The sequence below is a fragment of the Lepus europaeus genome, chromosome 11 (genome assembly GCF_033115175.1).
Source record: "Lepus europaeus isolate LE1 chromosome 11, mLepTim1.pri, whole genome shotgun sequence".
In the NCBI taxonomy this organism is placed as follows: Eukaryota; Metazoa; Chordata; class Mammalia; order Lagomorpha; family Leporidae; genus Lepus; species Lepus europaeus.
In genome coordinates, this window is record NC_084837.1 from 103,865,307 (window position 1) to 103,880,165 (window position 14,859).

The following is a 14,859-nucleotide window of genomic DNA, read 5'->3' on the forward strand; positions in this document are numbered from 1 at the left end:
AGAAATATGCAAGCCTTGGATTCAACTTCTTTTGGTTCCACATCATAGCCTGGAGTTACCCTCTTTGGCCTCTCAAGCCTAGGATGTGCAGCTGCATTTTGGGCTCAGATTTGTATTTGAATAAGCCACAGCCCCCCTCCCCAGCTGCTGTTACCCAGCAGTCTCTGTGAGATGAGTCAGGCTGTCCGTGCTTTAGGAGTGTTGCACAACCCTAGGTTAATGGGAGAACTGAGCTGAGTCTCAGGGAACACATCTGCAGGAATCACTCTTATCAGTGTCCCTACCTTCAAGGACTCCTCCCTCATGCCCAAATACCACAGACAAACATGGGCCCAGCATTCGGCCTCTGCCCGTGAGGCTCAGAGCTGGCCAGAAAGGGAGAGCCAAACGTACCACAGCTACAGGAACAGCATCCCTGGGGAGACCTGGGTTCCAGGGCCTATCTGTGATATGGGGATGAATCAAACATAAACCGAGGTAGACCTCATAGCACCATGGTGAGGGTCACGCTACTGTGTTGGAAGCGCTTAGAACAGTGCCTGGCACACTTGGGCGTCATGTCAGGAATAAGCTTAGTCTCTGGGGCCCACCCTTGCAGGTTGTAAGTCATGAGTTCTGAGGCATGGGCCCTCAGGAATCTGCATGCTGGACACACCTCAGAGGTGACGTGTGACGTTTAGCTGCTTCCAGCTGCCACCATGCTGGGAGAGTGCAGCTGTCTCCCCGGGTCTGATACTGCAGAACTAGGCGAGCCCCTCATCTTCCTGTTTCGGAACCTTGCTTGTGACCCTCGGGGAAGCCAGCTGGAAGGACATCTTCCTTGACTAGAAAGTCAGCTCCCCGCTCAAAGCCAGGTATAACCAGAGGAACCAAAGCCTATTCTGCCCAATCAATGGGCTAAGGGAGAGGGGAGCATGGAGCCAGCCTATCACACAGTCCAAGGGAGCAGGGACTGGAGGGGGCAGGAGGCACGAGGCCCTCACCTGCTCTCGCCTTGCCTGGCGACTGGTGCTTTCAGCAAGTCGTTTTCGTCCGTGGGATTGGAATCACCAGATTTCCTTCTTAAAGCAATGGCTTTGGACTTGCCGTGAGCACTGACCTTGTGTTCATAGACCTCTGAATCTGATAAATAGGAGGATATAGCAAAGTTGGTTTTCCTTTTGTTTTTCCAATGCACAAAAATCTCGAGGTTCACAGCAACTTCATTTCATTTTGCTGCGGTAGCGCCATCTGCTGTTGGCAAGAGCACCTGATTGGCTCAGTTAACAAACTAAGGCTGCGGACTCCAGCCAGCTAGGAACTGGAATCTGCATCTTACAAACATAGTCTACACAGCCCCTTCCTTGAGACCTCCAAGAGCTTCATATACGTAATTACCTATTGGCACGTCAGCCTCCTGCAATGAGGGAAAAAAGAGGCAACCTTATTCTCGAGAGCCCTGAGGTCTAACATCCAGGCAAAGATGGTGCTGTCCCCTATGCGGGAGCTGGTGGCCAGCTGGTGGCCAGTCGGACACACTACCAGCCTGGCTGTGCTGGTGCTCCCTGGGGCTCGGGTGCCCCCAACAGTGTAACCAGCTCTGCTGAATGGATAAGGAACAGTTCCTTACTTTAAACCGGTATGACCCTTTTTTTTGCTCCTTGCCAAGGCTCAAGGACAGTGAGCCTCTCAGCATCGGGACGATGGCGGCCGCAGTCCATGCTTCCTGTTATGGGAAGGCAGAGCAGGAGGGCCCGTCTGCCTCTGCAGGGGCCACACAGGAGTTCATTTCTGGTAAACCCTTCCCCGCTGAGTCTGGAGAGCTGCTTGCCCAGCGGTCCCCTCCCTCTGGCTTCTCATTCCAGTAGCTCACCTCCCGCAGCCAGAGCCATATGAAGACTCAGAGAGAAGCTACCTGCTTGCTGTAGTTAGCAAAGTGTAGCTGCTGCTGAACAAGTTCAAATGTTAGAACGTGCTGGACCCAGGAGAAGCACAGATGCCCTGAAATGACTCGGTGCTTCGGACCTCCCTCTGTTCCTGCAGCACAGATGGCTGCCTGCTAGCCCTGGGAGTCCATGCCATCGGATTCAGTCTAACTCCCTGGTTTAATTCATCAATTGAGGGACCAGCGCTGTTGCATAGCGGGTAAAGCTGCCACCTGCAGTGCAGACATCCCATTTGGGCACCGGTTTGAGTCCCGGCTGCTTCACTTCCAGTCCAGCTCCCTGCTATGGCCTGGGAAAGCAGTAGAAGATGGCCCAAGTCCTTGGGCCCCTGCACCTGTGTGGGAGACCCAGAAGAAGCTCCTGGCTTCAGATTGGCACAGCTCCAGCCGTTGTGGCCATTTGGGGAGTGAACCAGCAGATGGAAGACCTCTCTCTGTCTCTGCCTCTGCCTCTGCCTCTCTGTAACTCTGCCTTTCAAGGAAATAAATAAATCTTTTTTAAAAAAAATTAATCAATTAAAACTTGATCATGAAGAACTTGCTAATAAATTCATCCGATGAGTAATGACCAGAAAGGAATGTGAGAGGCAGAAATCGATGAATTCACTCATTGATTCCTTCCGCTGGATCCCCTGCAAGGTAATGGAGCAGGAGGCCCGAACAAGCAATCTCCCTGCCCTTGTAGAGCTTAAGAAACGGGAGGGGAAGAGCAAAGCAATTCTCTCCTAAGGAAGTGCTCAACGGTCTCGCAGTACACAAGTGGTCAGTAATGACGAGGAGAGGAAAATAAAAGCATTTTACTGCGATTTGGGTGTAAAAGGTAGTTTGTGTCCAGGACCCCACAGCACTTAATGACACAGGACTGATCTTACAAAGCTGCAAACCAGCAAAAGCACAGTCCTACACTTGATCTTAGCCAAAAGGCCGAGAAGCGATGCGCACAGTCCTAATGTGCTACCCACAGGGCGCACGCATGCCTAAGGCATCCTCAGGCCAGTGTGGAGGGATTTTGGAAGGAGGTGGGGAGGACAGTGGAGCGCTTGTGAGGAGGTCACTTCCAGTCTCCCTCAGTGCAGCTGGGCTGTTGGCTGAGTGAGTGGCGTTAGTGTCGCTAAGTCACAGCCACCTGAACTTCCTTCCTGGTGTTTCTTCATCAGGGCTTTCCTGCCCCAGGCCAGGGCCAGGTGCCACTCTCCCTGCCCAGAGGGGTCTGTCCTCCCTTCTGCTGTCAATGGGCAGACTCCACACTGTGAATGAGTTGATGACAAAAGGAAACAGAATTGTTCAGAAAATCCCTCTGCAGAGTTGTGCCTTACAGAAATTGAAGTTTATGGTTGAAGAGCTGCAAAAGTAACTTGAGACAATCTGCAAATTTGTATCAGAGCCAAACAAGGTGGGGAAACCCTGCTGGAGTTTTCACAAAATCTGGACAAAACTCAGCCTTCGGGCAACAACTTAGCTTTTCTGCCCCGAGGTTGTGCCTCTGGCCACATGGTTTGCTGTTAGTGCCTTGGGGATTTTTTTTTTTTTTTAAAGATTTATTTATTTATTTGAAAGTCAGTGTTATACAGAGAGAGAAGAGGCAGAGAGAGAGAGAGAGGCCTTCTATCCAATAGTTCACCTCCTAATTGGCTACAATGGCCAGAGCCGTGCCGATCCAAAGCCAGGAGCCAGGAGCTTCTTCCAGTCTCCCACGTGGCTGCAGGGGTCCAAGGACTTGGGCCATCTTCTATTGCTTTCCCAGGCCGTAGCAGAGAGCTGGATCAAAAGTGGAGCAGCCAGGTCTCAAACCCGGCATCCATATGGGATGCCAGTGCTTCAGGCCAGGGTGTTAACCCACTATGCCACAACGCTGGCCCCGGACTTTTTTTTTTTTTAATCAGAAAAATGAGATGCTGTGAACATACCTTTGAACTTGAATCTATTCTGTAACAGTGTATCTTTAGGGCCTTAGGGAAACTATTATAAGAAAAAATGGGACTGGTGGGCAGCCACCTCACCCTGAGGTATGTTCCATCTCCCTGCCTCGCCCCGCCACCCCAGGGGACCCGACAAAGCCCGCCAGGCAAGTCTCAGGCTCTTGGGACACAGCTTGCTTCTTGCACCATCAAGCAGAACTGGCTGGAGGTGATGACCTTTGTGCAAGTTGGCTGTGTCCCTGAAGGGCAGCCAGCTGCCAACGCAGAATCTTCTGCCCAGGGCTGTTGGCTGCAGAGGCTCTGCCACTCTTCCTCCAAGGCCCGGGGCCCTGTCCTGAGCTGCCCAGCCTGCCCAGCGCTGCCTTCGTATCTGTCAGTGCCCCACTCTTCTGCCTGGGAGCCGGGCCACATTAGAAACGACCCGTGTGTCCAGCAGGGGATAATTAAGTGAGCTGTGAAGCAGCAACTCATTGGAAATTAAGGCAGTTTTTATTTTAAAGCATCAAGAAAAATGTGTCACATGAACAACATGTATATTAAAAGGAGGGGAGGAGGTGACCATGAAACTATGATTGTCAAGAGGGATAAATTAGAGTTATTATTTAACGGGTATGGAATTTCAGTTCTGCGAGATGGAATCATTTTGGGATCTACCGCATAGCAAGTGAATGTACTGTGCACTCCAGAATGGCTAAGATGGCAGATTTGATACTACATGTTTTCACCATCTTTTTAAAATACATAAGAGGCTGGCGCCGCGGCTCACTAGGCTAATCCTCTGCCTGTGGCGCCAGCACCCCGGGTTCTAGTCCCAGTTGGGGCACCGGTTCTGTCCTGGTTGCTCCTCTTCCAGTCCAGCTCTCTGCTGTGGCCCGGGAAGGCAGTGGAGGATGGCCCAAGTGCTTGGGCTCTGCACCTGCATGGGAAACCAGGAAGAAGCACCTGGCTCCTGGCTTCGGATTGGCGCAGCGCGCTGTCCGTAGCGGCCATACAGGGGGTGAACCAATGGAAGGAAGACCTTTCTCTCTGACTCTCTCTCTCTCTCACTGTCTAACTCTGCCTGTCAAAAAAAAAAAAAATACATAAGAAAGATGAACTCTATGGATTTGTGTGGCCTAGTGACACCCTGACTGATTTTCAGGGTGGAATCAGGCCTGGACACTCAGAAATTTGCAGAAGGAAGGTTTTGCTGTAATTGATGTGAGCCCTACACTAGCCTGTATTTGGATTCAAACACAAAGAAAAGAGCATTGAGTGGGGAGGGTGGGGCTGCTACCATGGGAATGAGACCCCGGGTGAAATGTGGGTGCAGAATCTGGCCACTGAGTCCAGGACACAAAGGTTGGCTGTGCTGTCTCCTCGCCCCAGCAGGGGCAGTGGCAGGACAAGGGCTCTGAAAGACAGTGGTACTGTCACCAACCCCGCAGCAGGGCACACATAGGCTCCAGGGAGGATGTCTTCCAGATGAGCCCACCAGCCGTGCCTTGGAGGGATGCTGGCCTCTCCTCTTCCACTTCTGTTTTCTTGCCCCTTCAGTGTTGGAAGGATAATCAGAGGAAAGGTTTACTTTGAAAGATGTCATTTCATGATTACCCTTTCCCTTTCAAAAAGCTATAAAAGAAGTGTTCAGGTTTTTCCTGCACTGTACTGTCCCACAGCCACTCTGTTCTCACATGCTCCTGTCATTAAACCAGAGAAGCTTACCTGCAGGGTAGGAAGCCTGATAGAGAAAGTGTTCACATGACAGTTGAAGCAGCTTGGCCCTGAGAAAGCCGTGGTGCTGGAAGAGGGTGTCAGGAGTGCCACTAGCAAACATCAGTGCCGCTCCAGCCCTAGAGAGGTTCCCGGCCAGGTCACCTTTGGCTACGCTGTTGTGGTTCCCTCCAGGCTTCTCAGCAGACGTGTAAGCACCACACGTCGAGTGTGCCACAGCGCCAGGTCGAGCACTGTGGGGTGTGGCACAGCGAGTTAAATCAGTTTGGGCTGCCTGCATCCCATATGAGAATGCAGGGTCCAGTCCTGGCTGCTTGGCTTCTGATCCAGCTTGCTGCTAGCACACCTGGGAGGCAGCAGGTGATGATGGCTCAAGTACCTGGGCCCCTGCTACCCATGGGGGAGACCCAGATGGCGTTCTGACCTGGTGTCAGCCTGACCCAGGCCGTTGCTGGCATTTGAGAAGTGAGCCAGAGGATAGATTTCCTCTCTCTTTCTGCCTTTCAAGTAGATCAAAATAGTCAAACATTTTTATACAAAAAGCCTCCATACTAGCCTAGGGCCCCCCAAGGTCCTCAGGTCCCCCACCCCCCCAGCCACATCCCTCACTCTGGCTCTGGTTCTTCCAGGGCCCAGGAAACCTTCATGCAGTGGGATCAGTGCCGGCGCTTCTACAACTTCCTCATGGCGGACAACATGAAGAAGATCATCCTCTCCCACAGGTACTCACCTCCTGCACTCTCAGACCACACAGTTCCTTTCTGAGTTCACCGGGGAGTTAGTAAAAGCCAGAGGTCCCGATTCGCCAAGGGGGCGGGGAGAGAGGCTGGGTGAGGGCATGGGGGTGTGGGAGGGTATAGAGACATGATTGCATGGGTGACTTAGTTGTAAGCAAAGTGCTTTCTACTGCCCTGGTTCCCGGTAAATCCAAGAAAAGGAACCATTCGGACACCATTCTCTCCCCCCAGTTAGAGCAGCGCTGAGGGGGCTGTCACTGTTGGTGACCTTCCTGCTTCAGGTGCTTCTGTGCCTGGGGATCAGTACTCGGTTGGGGATGGCCCTTGGGATTCCGACCAAGCAGCAGTGTGACTGCATGGTGTGCACACCTGCTGGAGGGTTGAGCCTCTACATCCTCTGCTTCCTCATCCACTCCTGTCCTGCTTGGAACCACAGCCCAGCCAGTGCTTAGGGCAATGCCTGCTGAGAAGTAGCCCTCGAATACTAGTGGTGATTTTATCTGCAGGATCATTGTTGTCATTGCATCTCCCATGTCTTCTCCCCCGGCTGGAGTGGGCCACGCAGAGGCTCAAGCGCCCCTGGTCTCTCCCCCGCGACTTCTGCCTTTGGTTGGCAGAACCCACCCTGCTTCCCATCCCAGGCCTTCCACCTCTGCAAAACCCACTCCTGCACCCCCAGATTGTCCTCCTGTAGCATCCCCTGTGTGAATCTTATGCCTTGAGCTACACTGGGAAGCGCGGGAGGGCTTGGCTTATCATGGGCACTCAAAATACAGTTTGGGGGATTTGGGCACCACCTTAGGAAAAGCAGTCTAACAAATGATCAGTTTCTTATTCTTACTCTTTCCACACACACCCCCCTCCATGATTAAAAAATGTGTTTCTGCCTATCCTGGCTGCACAGCCCAGACGGGACTTCCTAGGGTGGGGTTCATGGTGCTGCCAGGCTCATCCACGGGGCCTCAAAACAGGCAGGTGGAGGACAGGGGGAGACTTGTGTCCCCTGTGCTTGGACAACCACCTGTTTCCGTGTGGCTCTTGTTTGAGCAGCAGCTGTGTGCTGGGCATTGGGCAGAGTGTGGCTCAGCTGAGGCACAGAGGGGCCTGGGGATTTGCTGAGATTTCGTACCAGAAGGAGTGTACAGACCCGGAATCCAAGTTCTTTTTTTAATTTTTGACAGGCAGAGTGGACAGTAGAGAGACAGAGAGAAAGGTCTTCCTTTTTGCCGTTGGTTCACCCTCCAATGGCCGCCGCGGTAGGCGCACTGCGCTGATCCGATGGCAGGAGCCAGGTGTTTATCCTGGTCTCCCATGGGGTGCAGGGCCCAAGGACTTGGGCCATCCTCCACTGCACTCCCTGGCCACAGCAGAGAGCTGGCCTGGAACGGAATCCAAGTTCTGTGTCCACCTGTCTGCTTCACTGGAATTAAAAGAGACTCCTGGGTTGGCGTTTAACCTAGCATTTAGGAAACCGGTTAAGATGCCCACGTCCCATATTGGAATGCCTGGGTTTGACTTCCAGTTCCACTCCTGACCCCAGCGTCCTGCTGATGCACACTCTGGGAGGCAGCGGTGATGCCTTAAGTAACAGGGTTTCTGCCATTCATCTGGGAAACCTGAATTGAGTTCCTGGCTCCCAACTTCAGCCTCAGCCCAGTGTTTCCTTGAAAACATTCTTTTGATCAAGGGCTCCGTCTTGCCACTAGTTAGTTCGGCAGGTCCATCGCATAATTCTTTACAAATTGGGGGTGTCCTTTAGGTGCACGGAGGGTGGTTATGTTTCTGAAATTACAGAAAGTCAAACACGTAGGCACTTTAGGGGAACCTGAAGCTATGAATTCTATCCATAGATATATAATAGAATCTTCCTGATAATCTTTTAGAGGAAAAAAAATTGCTAAAGAAATGTGTTCCTCTTCCTTTGGAGAGGTTACAAATAGAAACCAGAACATTGAGTTTCTGTAATCGATTTTTCCTTCAATGAGGCCACACCTAAACACAAACTCAGTCCTTCCACAGTGTGGTCCAGAGTCCTTGCTGGGGAGGGAGGCCTGGTGTGTACCCTCTGACCCCTGCCATGTAGCCATCCTCTCAAGGTAGCTCTTCTTAATGATTACTGGAGACAGTTGGCACTTTGTACCCGCAGGTTCCACATCTGCCCCTTTCAGCCAGTAGCCAACTGAAAATAGGATTTTAGGCCTACAGAGGTTGCATCTGTACTGAACACATACAGAATTTTGGGGGTCATTTTTCTATAAATGATGTAGTGTAACTATTTACATAGCATTTACACTATCCTAGTTATTAAAATCTAAAGATGATTTAAGGTGTACAGAAAGATATGCCTAGATTATATGCAAATATTATGTCATTTTATATGAAAAACCTGAATAACTGTGGATTTTGGTACCCCCGGGTGGGGGAAAGGGGAAGGGACAAGTAGGTATATATATTTTTTAACGATTTATTTATTTATTTATTTGAGAGGTAGAGTTATAGACAGAAAGAGGGAGAGACAGAGGAGAAAGGTCTTCCATCTGCTAGTTTACTCCCCAAATGGCCAGAGCTCGGCTGATCCAAAGCCAGGAGCCATGAGCTTCTTCCAGGTCTCCCATGCGGGTGCAGGGGCCCAAGGACTTGGGCCATCTTCCACTGCTTCCCCAGGCCATAGCAGAGAGCTGGATCAGAAGTGGAGAAGCCAGGACGTGAACCAGTGCCCATATGGGATGCCGGCACTGCAGGCAGCGGCTATACCTGCTATGCCACAGTGCCAACCCCAGGTGTCTATATTTTTAGTTAATGTGTTGGAGAGCTATTGATTTGCCCAAGTGCTAAATGGGCTAACCATTACCTTCCTGGTTGTGCAACATAAACAGCTCGTAGAGGGCAGGGGCCCTGCCAGTACCGGTGTGAAGAAGAGGCCCATGCTGAGTCCCCTCCCCTGTGCTGGAGGTTTTGTACTATTCAGCTAGTCTCAGGCCCAGCCCTTTGTTTGTCTCGGAGCCCCTGAAAAAGGAAACAAGGTTTTGAAGTTCCTGTCTCTCCAATTATCCAAGAGTCAACAGTGCAGGCTCATCCTCTGAGACAGGCCAGACAGTTCTCAATGTTGCTGACCTCCTCCCGTCTCTCCTGGCTTAGCCTCTGGGCAGGAAGCTGCTCTGCTGTGCTGCTCTATCCCCCCCCCCCCACCTTGTAATTCTCTGTTTGCTTTTCTGTCTCCTCCTAGGCAAGCCCTTTTTGGAGACCATGTTAAGAAAACCCAGAGCCTAGAGGACACGGACTTGAGCCGGCTCTACACAGCAACGTCCCTGATGCAGATTGATGACAACGTGATGAGGTGTGTCCCCGTGAACGGGTGGGAGAGATGCCCGGGGGGCCAGGGGGCCAGCCATACTCAGCACAAGGGCTTTGCTCTGCCCTCTTTAGTGAACGACCTTTATTCCTTCTTTACCTAAGTTTCTGGCATTTCAAAACAGCGGATTCCACAGAAAAATCCAAATTCCTCATTGCTCTTAGAAAACAGACAGCGGATCTGGCCAGTGACACTGTAGGGTCAGCATGAGCTGAAGAGCTGGGGTGCACAGCCCAGCTGCCCTGCCTCAGCATCAGGGCAAGGACCAGGTGCCACATGCGTGTGCATTTTTGCAGTGGAAGAAAAGGACTGTTTCTTCCGTCTATGTCTCTGTCAAAAGTAGAGAAACAAAGCATAGGCCAAGAGGGCTGTGGGTGTCCAGCAGAATGGACAGAGCTGCTTTCTTGGAGGGTGTGAAGGACTCCTCTCTGGTCATAAGACACAGCTCTGCCCCCTCATTGCCTCTGTACCTGCCAGGCCCTTCCAGGCAACTGGAGTCACAAGCACGGCAGCGGCCCCTTTGCTGTCACGGGGGGTTTCCAGCTGAAGTTAACCTGAGCTGGAAAAGGTCAGGTTGACCTCTGTTCTCGTCATTCTCCTTGAAAAAGTCGCACTTCTTGTTAAATGATCATTTTGATCCTGTTAGTCATGATCTAAAACGAGTGTGCGCTCCATGGCAAAGCAGAGTCTGGGATCCCTGCTTACCATCCTTAAGAGATTTTTAGTAAACTTCTTATACTGAGTAACTTCAAGTACGCCAATTGTTTCTTGAATGAAATAGAAACTAGGAAATTGCTGATTTAGAAGATGAGAATTGTTTTAGATGAGAATGAGTTGTACTCATCCCCACTTAAGAGTTATATGACTTTATTTTGATGTTGTTGAATGAGAGAAAAAAAAATTTTTAATTTAAATATCCTGTTTGTCTTCTCTATTTTTTTTTTTTGAATCCCTGAAGAAAATATTCCTCAACTCTCCCTAAAATTCTTCCTCTTTTAAAAAAAAATTTACATTGTTTCTTTGAGAGATAGAGAGCTCTTATCCAGAGTTTCATTTCCCCAGATGCCTAACAGCCAGGAGCTGGGAATTCAATCCAGGTCTCTCACATGGATGGCAGGGACCCAACTACATGAGCCGTCACCTGCTGCCTTCCAGGGTGTGCAGTTAGCAGGAAGTTGGAAGGAGCAGAGGAGCAGAGCCAAGACTCACATCAGGGACTCTGACATGAGATGCAGTCATCCCCACCAGCACCTCTACTGCTAGGCCAAATGCCCACCCCTTCCTCTTTAACAGTGATGGACAGTAGCAGTTTCCTCCTCGTTTATCACCAGCAATACTGAAGGCCTGGACCACTTGCCCCACGCAGACTGCAGAGGGACTGATTTCACAAGGACAAATTTTGCAGGTCATTCCCAGGCAGAGGTGTCTATGGCAGCTGATGCAGGAGGAGAGCCACGGCTCCAGGGGAGACAGGATGTCTGGGGGACCCCAGTCAAACAGAAAAAGATCGCCATTCAGAGGCCCTGTGTCAGAAAACAGTGAGGTTTTCAGAGATGCTTTGGCCTGGGGTTGACTCGGGCCAGCAAGTATCAGCGCTGTAGGTTGATGCTCACCCCTCGGCACAGAGCACAGCAAACTTGCATACTGGAGCACTGAGGTTTTGTTAAATGTCAGCTGATGGGTGGACAGAATTGGTAACATTGAACCCTGTCTCATTTTTATTTCCCATTATCTATACATTGCATTCCAGTTCACAGTGATCCAGTCACTCCACCAGGAAGAACTCTGCTGAAAAGAAAGTTCTAGTGGACATCTTTGAATTTCGGTTGTCTCTGTGTCCATAGTAATATCTGGCTTTATGCTGCATCAAAAGTTACAACATCGACAAGTAATTGCTGTAGATAACACTGAGTCATTATGCTGGCCAGTCACCATGCTGCTGGATGCTCTGACGTCAAAGCTCCCAGCACCATTAGGAATGCTCCTGGCTTTAGATCTGCTTCACAGAGGAGAAGCCACAACTCAGAAAAGTTCAACCATTTGCCTCAAGTCACGTAGGCAGTAAGTGATGGAGCCAACGTTTAAATCTTGACCCCTAACTGCGCTGCCTACATGTATTCTATAGACATGAGTTACTGCAGGAGTAGAGCAGTAATAAAATCAGTGCAGCGTTCAGACCTAACTCTGCTGTATACAAGGTACTTCCAAAAGCTCAAGAAAAAATGGTACTGAAAAATAAGTTTATTTGGCTGCAAAAAATGTGAAATCCATGAGTAGCTTTTTCATAATACATTTTCCATGAACTTTTAGAGAGACTTTCATATCCTCTACTAATGCAGTGTGTTAGTGCAGGAACTGGATGACAATTGGCTCAGCACTGTGGTCTTTTAACAAATATTGTTTTGTCCTTTTCGTGTGTGTGTGTGTGTGTGTGTTCCAGGAAGTTCCATGGCTATACCTCCCTGAAGGAATATTATGAGGAAGAAAGCTGCATGAGGTACCTGCACAGGGTGAGTGGTCAGCACCAGCTCAGAGTTAGTCTTGCTCCATCCAACTCCGTACAGTATTCCTTACACAGTACAAACATTCCTTCCTGGTGGAAGCTCAGCCAGATCTGACTTGAACCACTTGAATGTGTTACCTGGATTTATTATTGACCCAGGCTGTATTCCTCAGTGCCCACCAGCACACTAATCCCAGAGCTGCCCTTAGCCCAGGCTGCTCCCATGTCTATATGAAAACCATTAAAATTGCCGCAGCACCCAATTTTCTCCTAATCTCCCTTTGACAGCATAATCCTGCCTGGTTTCTGCCATGGACCTCATGGGAGATCCAGCTAGATTTCCTGCTATCCTAGACCCTTTCCTTGGGATCCTGGTGTATCTTGTTAGCCTGGGGCCTGCTGAAGACTGAACTCTGTTCCTGCCGCGATCTGGCAAGCACAGAGTTTACAGATGTGTGTCCAAGTCAAAGTGATGAGGAGCATGTCTGTGGGTATCAACAGGTCTGTATTAATACAGTCACTAGCAGCCTCAACTGACTTTTTATTACGTTTACAGCAAACCACAATCCTCATATGTTTTTTTTTAATTTATTTATTTACTTGAAAGTCAGAGTTACACAGAGAGAGGAGAGGCAGAGAGAGAGAGAGAGAGAGAAAGAGGTCTTCCATCCAATGGTTCACTCCCGAATTGGCTGCAACGGCTGAAGCTGAGCCAATCCGAAGCCAGGAGCCAGGAGCTTCCTCTGGGTCTCCCATGCGGGTGCAGGGGCCCAAGGACTTGGGCCATCTTCTACTGCTTTCCCGGGCCATAGCAGAGAGCTGGTTCGGAAGTGGAGCAGCCAGGACACGAACCAGTGCCCATATGGGATGCCGGCACTGTAGGTGGCAGTCCCACCTGCTACACCACAGCACCGACCCCTCCTCATGTTTTTTATCTGAGCCACCACTAAGTTTCTCCCATTCTGTCTGTGCACAAATGCTCTTTTTACACATACAGCTTCCCACTTATCCCTGTCCATGTACACCTTTTGGTTCAGCTCACTGTGCCCCCAGCTGAAGCACATAATTGGGAATGGTAGTTGTGTCATCTGTCACATCGGCCATCCCTCCCAGTTTGGCACCATCACCGAAACTTTTGCTGTCTTCATTTGAGCTTTTATAGAGACACGGAGCTGTGTAGGGCCACAAGGAGCTCCCAGATAGCACAGCCACCATTGCCTCAGTGTGGCTGTTCAGTAACACGAGTCCCCCTTCAGTACCATCTCCACTAAAATCAAACACAGGAGACCCTTGGCTATTGTACTAAGTCGGATATTGAATGCAGCCTTGCCAAGACTGTCCTCCTACTTTCAACCTTTAGATTCTTCTAGAAAGCCTCCTTTGGGGCAGAATGTACTTCATTTTTTTCTACCCCCAATATAAACTGAATTAGTTTATAAAAGACTCTGTAAAGTCTTTATTCTGAATGACATGGCTAATCTGAAACATCATGAAGATCATTAGAAATGTTCAGTGCCATGGAGTTTGTCCCTCTGCCCACCAGAGTACAGGGGTCCCCTGGGTCACTGGGTCCTGTACACACCTGCAACCAGAGTGGTGATCACAGAGACACTAGTGACTCATCCCGGTGAATACAGGAGCTGTGACCCTCTTCCCTGTGCTTCAAAGACATGTCCAGCAGTGAACTTGAGCCTCAAATCAAAGAGACCTGAGAAGGGGAACCAGTAATTCAATGCTGCTTGTTTTTCTTGTTGCAGATTTATGTGCCTCTCATGCTGGTTAATGCAGCCGATGACCCCTTAGTGCATGAAAGTCTTCTAACCATTCCGAAATCTCTCTCAGGTAAGTGTTTCTTTCCCCTGCTCCCCCAGCCACTCAGCAAATTACCACAGCAGTCTGCCGCCTTCACTGTGCTGGCCCGATAGTCCTGTGGCTGTGATGGGGGCCTGGGCAGAACCTTCTGGTGTTCCACAGGGTCCCCATTCATATCCACAGCCAAGTTCTGCAAAATTAGTGTCTTAGGATTATGGTTCCTTTAAGTTCCAGAGTGTAACTTAAAGAGATAGTCAGACTTCAAATTTGACCTGAAAAGCAAAACAGAAGAGCCCGTTCTGTTCCGTCTTGTGATAGCCTCTCCATCTGCTTGGAGGATAAAAATAAGGATGTGCTTCAGAAAGTTAGTGGGGAAAATGGAATTAAAAGACAAGTTCTTTTTGGGACAAAAAAAATTTGAAATCCGTCTATGTTTTATTATTATTATTATTATTATACACATTGTCCGACTTTCGGAAGACCCTTCCTGTGAGCAACCAAAATGGCAGAGATCACTGCTCCTGGGAGTGTGCCTGCGCTTCAAGACAGCACAGTCTCACTCCATGCACAGGGAAAGAGCTGAGGAGAGCTCGAGAGGGTGGAGGGCAAGCCCGGGAGTCAGGGTTCCTCTGCGTTGTCATTTCAGATCCCTAGGACATAGCCTGCTGCCTTCCACAGTCCTCTGTGATTACGTCTACCCTTGCAATATCATATCTAGAAGGAAGCAGTACACCTGTGGTGCTGTTGCCCCCTACACACACACACTAGGACAGTAGATAATACACCGGCAGCCGTCACATTGCTCAGGATGAGGGCTGTGTGTGCTGGAGACGTGTTAGGTGTTAAAAGCTATCCATCCACTTCCCCCCCCCACCGTGGGCTCCCTGCACTGAAGCAGC

General features: G+C 50.0%; 1 protein-coding gene across 1 annotated transcript in view; it reads left to right on the plus strand.

The window, feature by feature from the left end:
* The window catches only part of ABHD2 (abhydrolase domain containing 2, acylglycerol lipase), a 118,671-nt gene that overhangs the window by 96,683 nt on the left and 7,129 nt on the right, over positions 1–14,859 (plus strand). The window contains exons 7-10 of the mRNA XM_062206233.1: positions 6,186–6,278; positions 9,520–9,630; positions 12,086–12,155; positions 13,906–13,990. Of these exons, the coding sequence (XP_062062217.1) occupies positions 6,186–6,278; positions 9,520–9,630; positions 12,086–12,155; positions 13,906–13,990 (359 nt within the window). The remainder of the gene's footprint in view (positions 1–6,185; positions 6,279–9,519; positions 9,631–12,085; positions 12,156–13,905; positions 13,991–14,859) is intronic.